General features: G+C 66.1%; 1 protein-coding gene across 3 annotated transcripts in view; it reads right to left on the bottom strand.

Annotated features, from left to right (window-relative positions):
• Window positions 1-123: 123 nt before the first annotated feature.
• The window catches only part of LOC142601829 (dedicator of cytokinesis protein 2-like), a 75,544-nt gene continuing 58,914 nt past the window's right edge, over window positions 124-16,753 (bottom strand). Inside the window, exons 29-53 of one of the 3 annotated variants that reach the window (XM_075752921.1) lie at window positions 14,109-14,207; window positions 13,731-13,825; window positions 13,014-13,092; window positions 12,792-12,892; window positions 12,511-12,569; window positions 11,483-11,631; window positions 9,916-10,001; window positions 9,235-9,391; window positions 8,895-8,935; window positions 8,545-8,635; window positions 8,334-8,453; window positions 7,726-7,815; window positions 7,484-7,588; window positions 5,616-5,757; window positions 5,361-5,442; window positions 5,172-5,256; window positions 4,829-4,915; window positions 3,341-3,517; window positions 3,114-3,197; window positions 2,852-2,989; window positions 2,418-2,503; window positions 2,052-2,202; window positions 1,771-1,882; window positions 1,103-1,236; window positions 124-1,031 (exon numbers count right to left, since the gene is read on the bottom strand). In XM_075752921.1, the coding sequence (XP_075609036.1) occupies window positions 942-1,031; window positions 1,103-1,236; window positions 1,771-1,882; window positions 2,052-2,202; window positions 2,418-2,503; window positions 2,852-2,989; window positions 3,114-3,197; window positions 3,341-3,517; window positions 4,829-4,915; window positions 5,172-5,256; window positions 5,361-5,442; window positions 5,616-5,757; window positions 7,484-7,588; window positions 7,726-7,815; window positions 8,334-8,453; window positions 8,545-8,635; window positions 8,895-8,935; window positions 9,235-9,391; window positions 9,916-10,001; window positions 11,483-11,631; window positions 12,511-12,569; window positions 12,792-12,892; window positions 13,014-13,092; window positions 13,731-13,825; window positions 14,109-14,207 (2,640 nt within the window). In that variant the 3' untranslated portion in view covers window positions 124-941. Of the gene's footprint in view, window positions 1,032-1,102; window positions 1,237-1,770; window positions 1,883-2,051; window positions 2,203-2,417; window positions 2,504-2,851; window positions 2,990-3,113; window positions 3,198-3,340; window positions 3,518-4,828; window positions 4,916-5,171; window positions 5,257-5,360; window positions 5,443-5,615; window positions 5,758-7,483; window positions 7,589-7,725; window positions 7,816-8,333; window positions 8,454-8,544; window positions 8,636-8,894; window positions 8,936-9,234; window positions 9,392-9,915; window positions 10,002-11,482; window positions 11,632-12,510; window positions 12,570-12,791; window positions 12,893-13,013; window positions 13,093-13,730; window positions 13,826-14,108; window positions 14,208-16,753 lie in introns of those variants that run through there. The other 2 variants (XM_075752922.1, XM_075752923.1) reach the window with 2 other exon arrangements.

Here is a 16,753-nt window from a genome sequence, read left to right as displayed (position 1 = left end):
TGCTGGGCTGCTGTGCCGGCGTGGTGCCTGGCCGTGGAAAGGCCCGCGGTTGGGCTGTGCGTGGGCAGGGACGAGTGCTGGGGTGCACACAGGGTTTTCAGCCTCACCGCAGGGTGCCCAGCTGATGTGTTAGTCCTTTATTAGGTGGCCGTGGCCTGCTGCAGCAGGGAGGCCGGGACTGGAGCCCTGCACGGCCGGCCAAGGCAGCGGCACCAGCCTGGCACAGGCAGGGCTGCAAAGCCAGATACCGGCAGGAGAGCTGGCACTGCAAAGCGCGACGCTGCCCAGGCCTGCTCCCGTGCAGAGTGCCTGGGCCAGAAGCGTTTGTCCTGGTGCTGCAGGATGGGGTGGGTGGCCGAGGGACAGGAGCTGCCCCTGGGGCAGAGAGCAGGAGGGAAGGGAAGAGCTCGGCACGTGCCGGCTTGTCGCCCTGCGTGGTCCATGGGCAGTTCAGGGCAGAGGGAGAAAAATCCTCTGGTGCAGTGGTCGCGCCGCTGGGGGGGCTGCGTGGGTGGGAGCTCGGCACAGCTCTGCGGGAGAGACATCCTGGCACGGGCTGGCGCGAGCTGCTTCGCCTTGGCAGGAACGCGAGCGCGGCCGGGGGCCGATGCAGAGCAGTGGGGGTGGGAAGCCCCCGAGGGCAGGTGAGTCCCAGCCCTGGGGGGCACCTGGAGCGTGGCGATCGCCAGACCTGGCTGGACGCAGGACGGCGGTGCCCTGCGCTGCCCTGGCTGCCGGGGTGCACTGGGAGTCCCACAGCTGTGCTGGGTGCTTCTGGTGTAAATACTGCAAGGGAGGGCGGTGAGGGGTGGTCCGGCAGGCGAGGATCAAGCAGGGCTGTTAGTCCAGCAACCGGCTGGGAGCAGCGGCACCGCGGGCTCTTCCGTCCCCATGGGCAGGGGTGGCCGCGAGCGGACGGTGCAGCTGCAGGCGGGCACAGGTCAGAGCTGTGACATTCGCTTGGATTTCGGTGGCGGAGGTGGTGGCGACTTCAGCCCTTTATTTCCATCTGCTGTCAGCGGTGCGGACGCCTGCGAGCAGAGAGGGCCGTTACTGGGGGCGGGGGGCGGCAGGGGCAGGGGGCAGCGGGGCCAGGTAGTACCTTCCCTCCGGTTGCAGCATCGCTGTGCTCCAGGAACGTCTCGTACACGGTGGGGCTGATCTTGCGGGGCAGCGGCGGGGCCTTGCTGGCACTCTTCACACGGCCACCGAAACCGGTGGGAGACAGGGGCAGGCCTGCACGGGCAGAGGAGGTGGGCTGGGCAGACACCCGGCCCTGGGGGGGGCCTGGGCTGCCGGATGCCCTGGGCTGCCAGGGCCAGGTCTCCACGTGCGGGACCATTGCAGCCCTGGGCAGAGGGGCTGGGGGTGGCGTGGGGTGCGAGCCCAGCCGGGAGGAAGGGGCTGGCTCCCGCTGGGGGCTGATCTCAGCACCGAGATCCAGCGGCACCAGGTCCGAGATCAACGGCCGGCAGCTCCGCGGGGAGCGTTTGGTGGGGGACACGCAAGCTGCGTGGGGTCTGGCTGTGCTTTCGGTACCCAGAGCTCCCTGCCTGCTCCCAGCTGCGGGACACGCCTGCGCCATTGTGGGGATGGGGCAAGGGGGTGCGGGTGTCTGTGCTGGGGTGGGGGCACAGCCCTGCTCGTGGGGACGAGGGCTGGATGCTGCTGGTGGCTGTAGGGACCGGGGAGGTGCCCCCCCCCCAGCCATGCCAGGGGCGGGGGGTGGCTGGGAAAGCATCCCGGGCCGGCAGTCGTGGTGGGGAGTACCTGCTGCGCTGGGCTGAGCACCAGTGGCATCTCGGCTTGGTGGGGGCTGTTTCCCGTCAGAGCTGCCCAGGGTGCTCTCACTCATGTTGCGGGAGAGTCTCCGCCTCTCATTCTGGGGTGCAGAGGGGAGGCTCAGCGCCTGAGGGGGGGCCAGGCTGCATGGAAGCACCCGCAGCCCGGGGAACCCAGGAGCTGGGGCCGCAGGTGCAGCAGGACGCCTGGGGGAGCGTGAGCGGGTGCCCGGGGAGGAGGGGAGGCACCAGGGCTGTGCCGAACATCACCTTGGGCTCCGGCAGCTCCGAGATGGACTGGTGCAGGTCCTGCCGCCGGTACCCGAAGAAGGTGCTGGTGCTTTTCTCCTTGCGCTCGTTCCTGCGGTCCTCGCTCTCGGAGGTGCGAGGGACAGGCTTTGGGGTCAGGGTTGCCTCCAGGCTGTGGAGCAACTGTGGCTGGTGAGGGGCAGGTGGGCGGCAGGGGAAATGGGGAGCAGGGCTACGCCATGGGCCAGCTGGACCATGGCCAGGAGTAGCCGCCCTCAGCCAGGCACCAGCACCGTCTCTGGCCGAGCTCAGCAGGGCCCACAGGGAGGAGTGAGGGCAGTAAGGGGGGGGGGGGTTGGGGCCAGCGCTCCCCACCACAGCACTTGCCTGTCTCCAGCATGGCTCAGCCGGTCCCAGTCAGGTCCCCACACCATGGACCGGGGCCGTCCACTCCGCCGCTCCTCGAAGCAGATCTGAGAGTGCAGGGAGCATGAGAGTGAGCCAGGAGGGATGGGAGTGCAGAGCCTCCCCTCTCCTTCCCTTGGCTCAGCCGGGGCCAGCAGTGCCCTCTCTGCCGGGCCCTGGTTTTGTGCCACTATCAGCCACCCCATGGCAGTGCTGTCCCCCCCAGGCCGGGCAGGGATCCCAAGGTCCCCCAGGCACAGTGCCCATCACCCTGTTGATGCTGCAGCTGTGGCCCCATCAAACTGTTCCCTCCAGCTCCAGACCTGCGTTGGCTTGTCCAGTGTCATCCCGTGGTTGCCACGCACCACCCGTGCAGCCCTGGCCGTGCCCGCACTGTGCCTGCCCCCGGTACTCACCATCTCCCGCACCCCGTACTGGCTCTCCACCTTGGCCCGCAGCTGCACAAAGCACTGCTCCATGCGCTCATGGAAGGGCCGCAGGTCCTCCGTCACCTTCCGCCTGTGGATCCGGATCCCCTCTGCCAGCAACGGGGTCTGCAGGAGAATGGGGACAGGTCTGCCTGGGCTCGTGGGGCTCCCCTGGGACCGGGACGCTGGGCACTTGGCGCCCCAGGGCAGCTGTCCCCTCCGGCCCCTGGAGGGATGCTGCAGGCTGTACCTGCCAGGCGATCAGGTCCTTCAGCTTCTCGATGTTCCCCTCATCCTCAGGGTGCTCCTGCAGGTAAGACTCCTGGAAAAAGGCCTGCAACAACCTCCTCTCAGTCCCACTGATGGGCTGGCTCGGCTCCACGCAGGCAGGGAATGGCGTGAAGTGTGCTAGTGCCTGCGGCCGCCAGCCCCGAGAGTGCCCGCACCGGCTCTGGTGGAGTACCCGTGTGTCCTCACCGTCTCGTACTTGGCAAAGCCACCCATGACGGCAGGGTCCACGATGCCGTTGAGCAGCATGGAGAGTGGGTTGACGGGCAGGCTGGGGTCGTTCTGGTGCCGGTTGATCTCACTCATAATTTTCTCATTCGTTTTCATCATGGTCTCGATGGCGTTTTCCAGGGGGGAGATGATGGTCTGTGCCCAGGGAGGGAGGACAGGTCAGCAGCCGGCTGGCCCAGAGACCTGCCCGTCCTGGTGCGGGTCGGCAGGGTGGTCTCTCCCCGGCCTCGCAGGAGGGAGACCCCAGGGTTTCACATCTCACCCCACGAAGCCCCTCGGACCCCTGGCACCAGCTGCCTGAACTGAGCCGAGGGCTCACGGGGGAGCACTGGAAGTGCCGGTCCCCGGCTCCGAGCAGAGGCGCTGGCAGGGTTAGACCTGCAGGCAGGAGGCCGCAGGCCAGGTGACAGACGTGTGGCAACGACAGCTCGGCGTGAGCTTATGGGAAACTCGGGCAAACGCCGTCGTCTTGGGGGGCAGCAGTGCAACAGCAGCGTGCACAGCCCGAGCACTGCAGCAGACGTGTGCGTGTGGCAGCACCGAGGCAGCCGTACGGTCGCCGCGCAGCACAGCTGTCCTGTGACAGCCCAGCTAGAGCATTTCACACGTCTTCATTGCTGCCGCACTTGAAACACCCTGGGCTTTGGCCAAGAACCTCCATCTGACAGAGGTGTAAAACCCACGCGCGGAGCTGTTGTCAGCAGCGCCAGAAGTAGCAGCGGTCTGCTGAAACCCCTCCAGCGCCTCTGCTGCTCCCCACACACGGTCTCCTGCTGTCCCCAGATGATGTGCATCCCGGTGGGTGAGCCACGCAAACCAGTCCCTGTCACCAGGTTGATGCCACGGGTACCAGCCAACGGAGGTGGTCAGTGCCCTGAGTGGTGGTGGGGTCTCCATGCCCGCTATCGGCAGAGAAACCCTTCCCCGTGGCCCGAGGACGTGTGGCATAGGCCTGAGATCAGCCCCGGCAGTGGGGGCCAAGGCAATGCCAAAGGAGGGTTATCCCCCACCGCGGGGCAGGGCTGGGAGCCGGGCTCTGTGCTTGCGGAGGGAAGGGGACCGTGCTCGCACCCCATTCTGCAGGCAGAGGGTGCTTGCGGGAGCTGTGCTGCTCCGCCGCAGACGCTGCCCCAGGCCACGCACCCAAGGGACCGCGGGGACACGGGGGTGAGCTGGGAATCACAGGGTTTGGGGCTCAAGCACTGGGTGGGCTGGACCAGGTTTGCATGGAGAGCAGGGACCGATGGGATGCAGGGAGCGGGGCAGGAGCTTGGTGGGGGTACCAGGCGGGACGTGCTCCCTGCACCCCGGGTTCAGCCACTTGAGCTCGGGAAGCCTGGAAGGGGCTGGGGGCAGTGTGCCCGCCTGGATCCGGGGTCTGTGGTGCTGCTTGGGGAAGGGATGCCCTGGGAGGGGCCCGCTCCTCCCCCACGCGTCCCTCCTCACCGTGGTGGTGGAGGTCACTGCAAACCAGCGCAGGATGCCGGGCAGGGGGTAGGCTGTTATGAAGGTCGTTCGCTCGATCCACATGGTCTGTGGGGAGAGCAGCATTCATCCCACCACCCTCCTCCCCATCACCCTGGGACACCCCTGGCTGCCCCGTGGGGCAGGGGGCTCCCACCTTCCCTTCCCATGGGCATGGGACCACCACCTTCCCCATCCCAGGACTGGGGGGACACCCCATCTCTCCTGCATCCCCTACCTCTGGACACCAGGCTCCTCAGAGGGCCCCCCCAGCTCTCCCCGTCCCTCCTAGCTGGGGGGCCCAGCAGCCCCCACCAGCACTCACTGCAAATTCGTTGTCTGGATCCTTTGGGCCTTTCTTGAAGGGCCGTGAGTAGCTGAACTTCTGGACGTGGTTGGCTTTATAGAAGCTGCAGAGGGAGGGGGCAGAGCATGGGAGTGGTCCCCCTGTAGCAGCGGGGCGGGGGGTGGGGGGAGCAGGGCAGGTGCACCCCCTCCGCACCGGGGCACTCACTTGGTGATCTGCTCCGGGATGCTGCGGTCCTTGAACCGGACCTTGGCTTCCTCCACCGGCTGCACGGTGAAACACTGGATATCTGCGGGAGTGAAGGAACCACGGGCGCACACCGTGGGGGACGGGGGCTGTGGGGGAGAGGGGCCCAGAGCCTGGATGGGGACAGCCCCAGGGGTGTCTGCAGGACCCGCGCTGGGGGCGATGGCACAGGGAACGAGCCGCCCTCCCAGCCCCGTCCCCGTGCTTGGAGGATACACTGGCCCGGGGAGCCGGTGATGTCCTGGCCGGGTGGAGACGTGCTCTTCAGCTTCTCGGCATTGGGGAAGGGGCTCAGCAGCCGCATCTCAAAGTCCTCCCGGCGCTCGTACTCCTTGCCCCGGTAAATGAAGACCTTGTTCTGTGGGGGAGGAAGATGGCAGCCCATCCCAGCATACTGCGGAGTGGGGCCAGGGAGCCCTTGGCCCTGTGCTCCAGCTGCAGCGAGCCCCAGCGCGTTAGGGGTGCAGGTGCCAACGAGGCTGAGCCCCCAGCTGACTGGGAGACCCCCCTCTTGAAAAAAATATTTCCCCAAGCCCAGAAATTGGAGGAAAAATGAATTAAAGGACAGGCTGGCTCGGACAGCCGGGGTTCTGGAGCGAAGGTCTTTGGCGAGGCACGCAGTGACCAGGGTCCGTGGCCAGTGGATGCAGAAACCACCCAGGAAATGGCAAGGGGCCCTTGAAACGTACCGTGACCTCTGTGACCATCATGCCACCCTCGCTGTGGCCAAAACAGCAGGGTAGGAAAATAAGGATGAACACTTTGGATGGAAGAAGCCCACCAAGCATACCAACTTATATCTGAGTGGATTAAAAACCTAAGGAATGTAACAGGCGTGAACGGGGGTGAAACACTTTGCTCTCGTCCAGAAAGACAAACCCTGCTCTCACGGGTGGACGCCGGGAGCCTGTTGGCCAGCACAGGAACAGGGAGAGGTGCTGAGCAAACCCCTGCCTACAGCATCGCCCTGCAGGGACAGGGAGAGGGTCGGCGGGGCGAGGGTCCCGCAGTGACTCTGGAGGCACCCAAAACAGCACCGTTAGCACAGACCCATCTCTGCACCACAGGTGCCATACAACAGACATCCCTCCCCGCACCCCAGATACGACACGGTGCAGAGCACAGGCAGTGGTGGGAGGCACGGGGAGGGTGCCCGCCAGAAAGCCAAACCTGCCTGGACCTGGCACTGCCCCGTGCCGGAGGGGTGCAGGCACGGCCAGGCGCGTGCGGGTCAGGGCACGGAGGAGAGCAGCTTTGGGACAGAGCCCGCCCCGCCGCGCCGCTCGTCCTCGGAGAAGGTTCGACAGGACGATCTGCTGCCTTAGGGGCAGAGAGTGCGGCGCGTGCTGGGAAGAGGAGGGTCCTCCCGGGGCGCTGGTGGAGCCAGGTGGCACCCAGGGCCATGGTCACGTCCGCCGCCCGGCTGGCACCTGGGCTGGGCAGGACTGGCAGCGCACGCGAAGTGAGAGCTGCTAATGTGAGACGTTTCATCAGTTCTTTCATAAGAAGGAGGCGGACCGGGGGGATGCGCTGCACACACGACCCTCCGTGCTGCTGGAGCACGGGCCGAGAGCTGGAGGGGCAGCGCTCCTGGAGGGTTCCGGGAAGGGAACCGGGATCTGGAGGAGCAGGGGCTTCTCGCCTGCCGCTCACTCTGTGCTTTTCGCTTCTGGCCAAGATCCTGTTCCGACCCTGGCAAATCCCTGTTTTAAAAGCAGCACACCTGAACAGCACAGGCGCACACACCCTGTGCCGCACCCCACAGCGAGCCAGCCTGTCTCCCAGCAGGCACCGAGCTCCCCGCTGTGCCCCCTCGCCCCGTCCCTGGGGACACCTCCATCCCAGCGGGCAGGGACCCCAAGCGCTGCCAGACCTGCTCAGGTTCTCCCAGTCGGGGTTAGCCTGGCCGGAGCGCTCGGCCGTGGGACCCGGTCGGCGAGGAGCCCCGTCCCGAGGGAGCGGGGCACGACAGAGCTCGGTTCGCAGGGTGCCGCCCCGAGATGGCCACGGCCACCAGCCTGGGCAGGCGCAGCGTGCCGGCTGCTGGCGCGGTGCTGGCTGCGGGGCGGCTGGGAGCCGCTTACCCGGAGGAAGGTGGGGAAGCCTTGCCCGTAGTAGCCCACGGCGAAGTAGTCTGGGCTGGGCCGCAGCACCTTCAGGATCTTCTCGTAGAACTTGGCTTCCCGCTGCTGCAGGGGGACAGGGGCAGGAATGGGGACAGATCAGGGCCCTGCCATGGGTCAGCAGCGCTGCAGACCCCCCCGTCTCTCCCCACGGCTCGCCTGCTCCACCAGCAGCTGCCCCCCCTGCCCGGCCGGGCACTCACCAGGATGTCACTCAGCATTTCGTAGTCGAAGACTTCGCTCTCGTACTGCTCCGCCAGCTCCTTGCAGATGTGGATGGCCTCCTCCCACATCTGCAGGGGACGGGGCCAGGGCAGGGGCCCCATGGTGTGGGGTGAGCGGGAGCAGGGGGCACAGGGGGCTTCCAGAGGAGACCCGCCCCGTCTGCGGGGGCACCTGCACCCCTGCTCCTCGGCGAGGAGGGACGGGCTCTCCCCATGCGGGCCAGTGGTCTGGCCGGGTGCTGGTGGGCAGCAGCGGGACTCGGTTTCCCGCTGTCCCCAGCTGCTGCCCCCCCGGGCAGTGATGGGGCTGGGGGCTGAGACTGGGCTTGGCCGGGCTGGGCCGGGCCGGGGGGAAGGCCAGCCGCGGCAGCCAGGCGGCTGTGGGGTTGAACCGTCCAGCCCGGGCTCGCTGTGGGGCAGCTCCAGCCCCACCACAGCAGCGGGGAGAGTGGACGGGCTGTGCTGTGGCTGGGGGCTTGGAGCAGGAGGCAGCAGTGGCCGGGGAACCAGGCTTGCCCTGGGACAGCCCAGCTCCCGCCAGCTGGCCGGGGCGAGGGGGGCTGCCGGGGGCATTTGCCCGCGCTCACCTTGCCCTGGTCGAAGTAGTCGATGATCTGGTTGTAGAGAGCTTCTTTCAGCTGGCGCTGGGTGTGCAGGCTGGGGCTGTGCAAGCCCTGCATGGGGGCTGTGTTCGCCTCGTCTGACCACTGTGCAGAGGCAGCGGGGGCCCATCATGCCGAGCCCTCGGGCCCCGGCTGGGCGGCTCCCATGGCCCCCGCAGCCCCCCCCGTGTCCCACCTTGAGGAGCCGGGCATGCAGCAACAGGGTGTAGGCTCCCTCCGTGTAGTTCTCGTAGCTGACGTGCAGGTCTTTCAGCTTGTACAGGTACCTGGGAGCGAGGGTACCGAGCGTGGGGCACAACGACCGGCGTGGCTCGGGGTCCGGCCCCTGCTCCCCCATGGGGCTGGCAGCCAGGTGGGGGGCAGAGCCCCCAGCGCCCAACCCCTCCGGCCGCTCCGCCATCCCCAACCCCCCCGGCTGCTCTGCCATCCCCATCCCACGTGCCTGGGGCCGGGGGCTGGGGCAGCTCGGGGCCCCGGGACCGCTCACCCCAGGGGCGATGCCGGGCTCCCCGGGGCTGCGCTCACCTGATGTACATGGCCTGGCGGTCGATCTCCTTGTAGAAGTTCTGGGGAAGAGCAGATGAGGCCGTTTTCAGTGGGCCAAGGAGGGGGCATGTGCCGCAGCCCCTCCCATGCTCCCATGCTTTGCTCTGGGCCGTGGTGCTGCCAGGACCGTCCCCACTCCGGCACTGGGCTGCCCTGGGCAGTGGGGAGGTGCACAGTGCCTCCCAGCAAGCACCTCCGGGGGACACTGGGGCTGGCACTGTGTGCACCCCATCTCTGCTGTGCCGGGAGACCTGGGGAGACCTGGGGGGGCCACGGGGCTGAGCCCTGGGGGAGCTGGGGCCACGGGGCAGGTGCCCACCAGGAGGTTGACGGTGCAGCTCATGCTGTAGGTTTTGTTCTCGTCATTCATAACAGCCCGGTAGTCAAGGAGCCGCTCCAGGAGCCCAGTCACCAGCGCGACGAAGTTCTCCCCAGGCTTGGCCAGCTCAGGGTGTCTCTGGCAGCAGCTGAGCAGGCTGGGGAGGAGAGGAGGTCATGGGTCTCGCTGCATGCTCAGCTCTGCAATGCTCCCACCATTCCCCACCTCAGCTCCCCCAAGGTGCAGGGCGTAGCCAAGCCCCCCCAACAGGGACAAAAAGCAACACCTGGTCTCCAGCAAGACAGAGCAAGCCCCATGCTGTGCCCCGACAGGTACATCAGGGACGGGGGAGAGACTTGAAAGCTCCAGCCACCCTGCAGGCGAATCTGTGATGGGCATCACGGGGCAAGAGCAGAGCCTGGGCACGGCAGGGGCATCACCCAGGGCAGGGGCAATTCCTGGGGCAGGGGCATTGCTGGGGGCGGGGAGGGGCAGGCTGGCTGGTGACCGAGCAGCAGTCTGCCTTTTCTCAGGTCCCGCGCCCCCGAGAAGCGTGCTCTGGTTGGGAGCACAGCGTGAGGAGGAGCTGGATGGCCGAGATTCAGCCGGGGCAGGAGCATGGTGGACAGCAAGGGGTCATGCCCTGGAGGGAAGGTTGTGGGGATGTCACTGCACACTCACATGCTCTCAAAAAGCTGCTTGTACTGCTCATCTCCCCGGCCGCCCTCCACCTCGCTGTCCAGCTTGCGCAGGATCTCGTCCTCAAACTGCAGAGATGTGCATGAGCGCAGCCAAGGAGCCGAGGATGTGCTGAGCTCGGCGCCAGGCTGCCGCAGCTGCAGTCCCTGGGACTTGGGGCTGCTGCACTGGGACGGGAGGGTCTGCGGGGGCTGGAGCCAGCTCGGGCCCCCAAACAGCCCCCAGGATCCGCTGCTGCAGCCCCTTCCCCCAGGAGTGCCCGGCACAGACGGGTCCCTGTCCTCCCTCCCAGGACATACAGCTCCCTGGTGCAGACGAGTCCCCACACTGCCCCAGCACAGACAGGGACACATCCTGCTCTCTGGGTCCCTGACCTGCTCCCCAGCACAGGCAGGTCCCTGACTTGCTCTCCAGGTCCCTGTCCCGCTCCTGCGCTGGCCTCGTCGCCATCCCCCAGCTGACCCCGGGGTCCTCTGGACAGTGCCCTGTGCCCCCCAAAGCCACAGCCTTCCCTGCCGGGAGTGGCAGAGCTGTGCCTGCCTGGGGTCCCCCATCTCCCAGATGATGCTCAGCCTTCAGATTCGTGGGGTTTGTCTGGCTGCAGCTGGTGGACCCAAAAGGCTGGAGAATCCTGCACATGCATGGGATGGGATGGGATGGGATGGGATGGGATGGGATGGGATGGGATGCGATGGGATGGGATGGGATGCGATGGGATGGGATGCGATGGGATGCAATGGGATGCGATGGGATGCAATGGGATGGGATGCGATGGGGGGGTCTGGAGCAGATGTCTGATTGCTGGTACCCATTGGTACCCCTTGCTGGGTCCCTCCGGGGTCTGCACTTCCCAAACTTGGGGGACCTTGTTCCCCTGGGCCAGGGGTGCTGCCATGGTTGGCTGCTGAGCTGCAGAGCCCCTGTGCTGCAGCAGGATGGCTCAGGGACATCCCCTGCGAAGGCCTCAGGTCCTCTGAGCCCAGCCGTGCCCACGCTGCTCCTCCAACGCAGCTCTCCTGTGGCTGCAGACCCGGGTGTGAGCACGGGCAGGGGAAGGGACTCCACCATGACCCATGTCACCCATGGCTCCGAGGCCAATCCCAGCCCCTCTCCTCCCATGGGACATCCCAACAGGGTGAAAGGCTTCCAGCTCAGAAGAGACAAATGCCACCTAATCATAAACTGGAAAAGCCTTTTGCATGGAGAAAACTCACAGCAACGAGGGAAGACAAGTGGAAATGCAGAGGTTTATGCAGACCTCCCCCCTCCCACTGTGTTCTTGTTTCCAGGCAGTGCTGGGACCGGCTGAGTGGGTGATGACTGCTCGTCCCTGGGAAATCCTCTGCATCACCCGGCGGCTCTCCCTGCTCCTCACGTCCCCTCCAGCTCCCTCATCCCTCCCTCCTGCAGCCCCGCATCCCAGGATGAGAGAGGGGAGGCCGAGCATTGCCTCCACCCACCCCGAAAGGGACGGTCCAGCCGGGGTGAGGAGCAGGATCCGGCCGCGTCGGCCTCCTGCCACGGCCCAGCCGCAGCCCTGGCCACTCACCCGGCTGAAGCTCTTGGTCAGCTGGTACTCGCAGAGCATCATGTCGAAGAAGATGGGGATGGTGGACTTGCGCAGCTCCAGCTCTGGCACGAGCGTCATCTCCAGGATGGGGCCCACCATGCCCGGGATGAACTCGATCTTGCGATGGCCTGGGGAGGACAGGGAAGGCTGGGGGCTCCTGCAGCCTGCCCCCCCGGGGCCAGCCCCCGCCTGGGGCCCCACGGCTGCGAATGGGCAGCAACACATGGAAGAGGAGGAGGGAGAGTGGTGCCGGGAGGAGGTCTGCACACCCCGGGGCAGGCAGCCGTGGCAGAGCCGGGCAATCCTCTGGGGCAGCCATGCTGGCAGGCAGGTAACACTGTATGGCCAGGACAGCACGGCAAACACTATGGGACCATCAGCTGGGGCTGTGCTATGTCCTGGAGGCCCTGGCGCATGTCAACAACCCACGCAGGAGCCTGCAGGCACCTGTCACTGCTCCACTGCTGCGCTGTGGGCTGCCCCACACGCTCCCCGCAGCTCCCTGCTCTCTGCTAGGCGTGGGGCAGAGAGTGCCCGAGGTACTGCGTCCTCCCTGCCTGGCCCTGGGATGCTGCCGGCAGCACGACCCGCACCGTGCAGGGGAAACGGCATGGCAGGATCCCGCAGGACCAGGGAACGGGAAGGCAGGGCTGCAGGCAGACACCAGTCTGGAGAGGGGACAGGGACTGCGAGTTCGTGACTGGTCACAGCGTCTGTGGGCTTGCACACACACGGCCTTCCACGCCTGCAGATGTGCACACCCCACGGGCTCACATATCCCACAGACTGCACATCCCACGGGCTCACATGTCCCACAGACTTGCATGCCTGCAGATTCGCGTGCCTGCGGGCTCATACACCCCGTTCACGCCCTCAGGCTCCCATGCCCCACACCAGCAACATCCCGCTCCCCAGCACCCACTCTGGGGACAGTGCTGATGAACACCAGCCTGCAGAGACTCGCCAAACCTCCTCATTGCTGGCCACACTGCGGCACTGCGGCTCACCTAGGTTGTACCACATGTCCCGAATGGAAGCTCCGATCGTGGCTCTCATGTCCCCATACCTGCCAGGACAGATGTTGGTTAGCATCACTCTGCAGCCCAGGACGCAGCATCCAGGCCAGGGGCCCAAGCACAGTCTGATGGGCTCATCCCAAAATCCCCGACCCCATGGCATGGCAGAAGGCTGGGGCAGGAACCTGAAGCTGAGCTGCAGAGCTCAGCCCCGAGGCGCTGCTGGCAAGTGGCCGGGCCAGGGAGGGCCAGCGAAGGCGAGGGTGACTCACTTGGCCAGGATGCTGTTGCGCTTGGCCTGGGAGAAGTTCTCCAGCTGCAGGGAGTCCTGGGTGAGGAAAGCCACGGCCAGGTGGAAATAGTTGTTCCAAAGCTGCAGTGAAAACATGAGGATGAATGCCAGGCTGGGTGGCATGGGGGGCTGGGTCCCCTCCCCGGCCCCCTGGTCCCCGCAGGGCACAGGCAGCCCCGGTGCCGGAGCAGCGCCTGCTCACCTGCAGCTCAAAGCTGCTGTTGCTCAGGAACATCTCTGTCAAGGTCGCGGCAAAGTGGTTGATGGCGCGCAGGAACTCCCTGTGGGGCAAGCAGCCATGGGGCGCTGAGCGGAGGGCAGCCGTGCTGCCTGCCCACCGACCCGCAGGCAGGGCCGAACTGCAGCGGGGGGAGAGCCGGGCTGGGGGTCCCCGTGCTGGCGAGGCGAGGAGCAGTGGCGGGGCCAGTCCTCGCAGTGCCCTGGGGCTGGGGATCACAGCGTGCTCCTGCCCGCATCCACGCTCCAGCCGGTCCTCGCTGCCCGCTGCGGTGCGGCCGAACGCTGCCCCGGTGCACCGGTCCTGCACGCCTGGCATCCACGCTGTGCGCAGACGCCCACAGTAGGAGGGATGGGGTGTCTGGCATCAGCTTCCTGCTGCCCCCCGGGAGCCCCCCAAGCAACCAATGGGGCTGCAGAGAGCGGCTCTACCACCCGGCTCCCAGATGGGGCTGGACTGTCCCAGGACAGAGCGGGGAGCGTCTGGAGCTGCCCTGAGCCAGCCTGAGCACAGACCCAGTGCTGTTCGAGGGGGATTTGGAGGGGGCTCAGCCAGCCTTAGGCTGCCCAGCACAGCCGTGCTGCAGTGCCTGCATGCCCTCTGCCCCCGCAAGGCACCGCAGGCTCTCACATCCAGCCCCAACGTCTGCCCGCAGGTCCCTCCCAGCACAGAGGTCCTCACCGGTTCTGCACCATGTTCATCACCATCCAGTCAGACGGGTACACCGTCTTGCCAATCAGGTCCTTGAAGAGGATGAAGGTCTCCATGAGGAAGTCCTGCCGGGGAGGAGGAGATGTCAGGAGCGCACCGTGATGCCCTCCTGGGGTGATGCTGTGTTGAGCACCGGGGCTGGGAGCAGCCCTTGCCACCCAACAGCGATAGCTTCACCTCCGTGGAGTGGGGATGTGGCTGTGCTGGCACCCAGGGCAGGTGGCACCAGCGCCAGGTGCAGGCAGGGCACTGGGACCAGTGGGACGGCCCAGCCGAGACGTGGGGTGGAGAGGCAGGGAGGTGCCGGCGATGGAGGGCCCAGGTCTCACTGCGTGGGGCAGCACTCACCATCAGCTCGGGCCGGGAGGGGAACGCCTTGATGTAGGAGCTGTAGTGGTCCTTGTCCATCTGGCTCAGGATGGCAGCCATGCAGGCCACGTAGTGACTCTGGGGGAGAGAGGCCGGTCGGGCACTGCCGAGGCCCCACGGCCGGCACCGCGGGCTGTGCTGGGGCCGAGGGGGCCCCCCATGGCTGGCACCGCAGAGCGCACAGGGGCCCCATCCACGTTCCTCCAGCGGGTCTGTACCATGGACCCCCAGCTGCCCCGGGGACCCCTCGCCCTCCACCTGCTGCGGTCCCCTCCTCCCCAGCTCCCCAGACCTCTCCTCCTGCCCCACTCGGCCTCGGCTCCTGCAGCCAGCCCTTCCCCTCCCGGTCCCGCACGTCCCACTCCGGGGCTGGGACAGCTCTGGCACCTGCCGTGATGCTGGGGAGGACACAGACATAACTATATAGTGTATTTGCTGTAGCATACATCTGTAATTTTTAAGGTAATTTAAGGCAATATGTGGATGTAAGTGCATTTTGAAAATGGCAAGCAGCTCTTTTCTGGAGGCTGATGTGTCTAGACATCCTCTAGCGAAGGGTCCCAGATTGAGCCATTAACTCCACTCCTGTTCTGGGTGCTCACACAGCTTTATTGCGAGACAAGCAGAGCGGCAGTGGTGCTGGCTGACCAGGATGCCCGTCTCTGCACGGTGAGCAAGGCTGTGCCTGATCTCCAAACTGCGTGCAGCTGCACCGCTTGTGAAACGAGAGGCACGGGTGGCAGGGTGCAACGCCCGCCTGCTGCTCCCTGCGGTGTTTCACCTTCCCTTTAGCTAATCAGCGCAACGTTTTCTGGACGATACTGAGTCTGCAATAGACTTTAAAGCACTTTGAGTATTGCCTCGTTAAGAGGAAGCTTCGCTCTTGGGACAGAGCTACAGGAAACTCCCTGGGGAACTGATCTCAGGAGTCGCCCCACACCCAAACCCACCCGGGGACGCAGCAGCCCCGGTCCAGCCCCGCAGCGCAGCAGCAGCAGAGTCAGCGCATGGAAAAGCTGGCTGCTCGCAGCATCAACCACCCTCGCAAGGGTGCCGTCACCCCACAAATCGCCACCAGAGCTGCATGTGCCGGGGAACACACAACCCAACCCAACCCAACCCCCCTTGGAGCGCCATGGTGTGCCCGGGACGGGCGCTGCCCGCGGTCGGTCAGGTCACCCCGGCGTGGCGGGAAGCCTGGCACTGCCAGGGCTCAGTGGGGCGAACGCCTGGCTGTGAGAACACGCTTCATGTTATTAAAGACCCAGTTTCCAGCAGTGTCCAGCGTAGCCCCGGTGTGACTGCTCCGCCGGGAAGCTGTCCTGGGGTGTGCCCAGGACTGGAAACTGCGGGAAAGGGCGGCAGGAGGGTGCGTCGTCTGGCAGCTCAGGAGGAGCAAGGGTCCTGCCATGCCCCAGCATCAGCGACAGAGCTTTGTGGGTGGCTTCAGCTGCCAACCCTTCCCTGGAGACTGCCGTGCTGCGAGGGCCCGCTGGGTGCTGAGCACCACTGCCCGCCCCAGGCGTGCAGGAGCCGCTCCGGCAGCTGCATGGAGGCACGGGGCGACGCAGGCCGCTTCCAGCCCTGGCAGCTTGGCCGCTGCCAGAGCCTCCTCCTGGCTCATTCCACCGGCTCCGGCACTCCCTCACCCTGCGGCAGGGACGGAGCCCCGTCACAGCCCCAGGCCAGCTCTGGCCAGCTGCACGGAGCGGCCCTGGCAGCGGGGCCGGGGGAGCTCCTCGGGAAGGGCGGCAGCATGCGGCAGGGATTGCTGCTGTGCCCCACGGCCAGCCCTGGCTGACGTCAAGGGTGCAGGCAGATTTGCCCGGAATTATCTTTGGAGAAGCAAACGAATAAAACCCCAATAAACCCCAGTCCTTTTAGCATCAAAGTGAAGCCACAGACCAGAGGCTTCCTTGCTGAACGCCGGCATGCAGCAGAGCCAGCAGCTCCTGCACGCGGGGAAGCCACACGGGCACGCTGCAGCAGTCCCGCAGAGACACCCAGGTCACCGGCTGCCTGCGTGAGCCTGAGCGAGTACAACTTGCCCACAAAGCTGGAGGCGAGTTCCTCCTCACTGTGCAGCACGGCCTGCTCCCAGGACTGAGCTCAGCAGCAGGGGATGTCCTATCTGCAACGGAGCAAGCACCAAGCACCGGCAAAGCGGGGAAAGTGCCACAAATCCACCTATGTTCCCTGAGCGTCCGTGCGTGCAGTGCCACAGAATCCTGGACTCAGGAGAGACCCCGCGGTGGGAGCCGGGGTCGCCTTCCCCACTGACAGAGCCCGGCTGTGCGGCCACACGGCTCACCGGAGCGGAGCAGGAGCGACCTGAGCCTTTGCGAGGTTCGGGGGGGCATTTCTCATGCACCAGCCAGGGGTGGACGTCACCCGCCCTCGCTTCTGAGGGAAGTGCTGCACAACCAGCACAGCCCCACGGGGAGCGCGGGGCAAGGCAGGAAGGCGACGGGAGGAAACTTTTGCGGCGAGCCAGTCTGTTCTGGGGATTTGATGGGATTAGTTCAGTCATCTGGAAACAGCTGCTCTGGTGGCTGCTGGAATTAGATTCAGGTGAACTCCCTGCACCGCCTGCTACACCTTCTTCAAGGGAAACTGTATTTACA

The sequence above is a fragment of the Balearica regulorum genome, chromosome 4, assembly GCF_011004875.1.
Source record: "Balearica regulorum gibbericeps isolate bBalReg1 chromosome 4, bBalReg1.pri, whole genome shotgun sequence".
Classification (NCBI taxonomy): Eukaryota; Metazoa; Chordata; class Aves; order Gruiformes; family Gruidae; genus Balearica; species Balearica regulorum.
The sequence above is the reverse complement of the archived record's forward strand: the minus strand, read 5'-3'. Positions and strand labels throughout refer to the sequence as shown.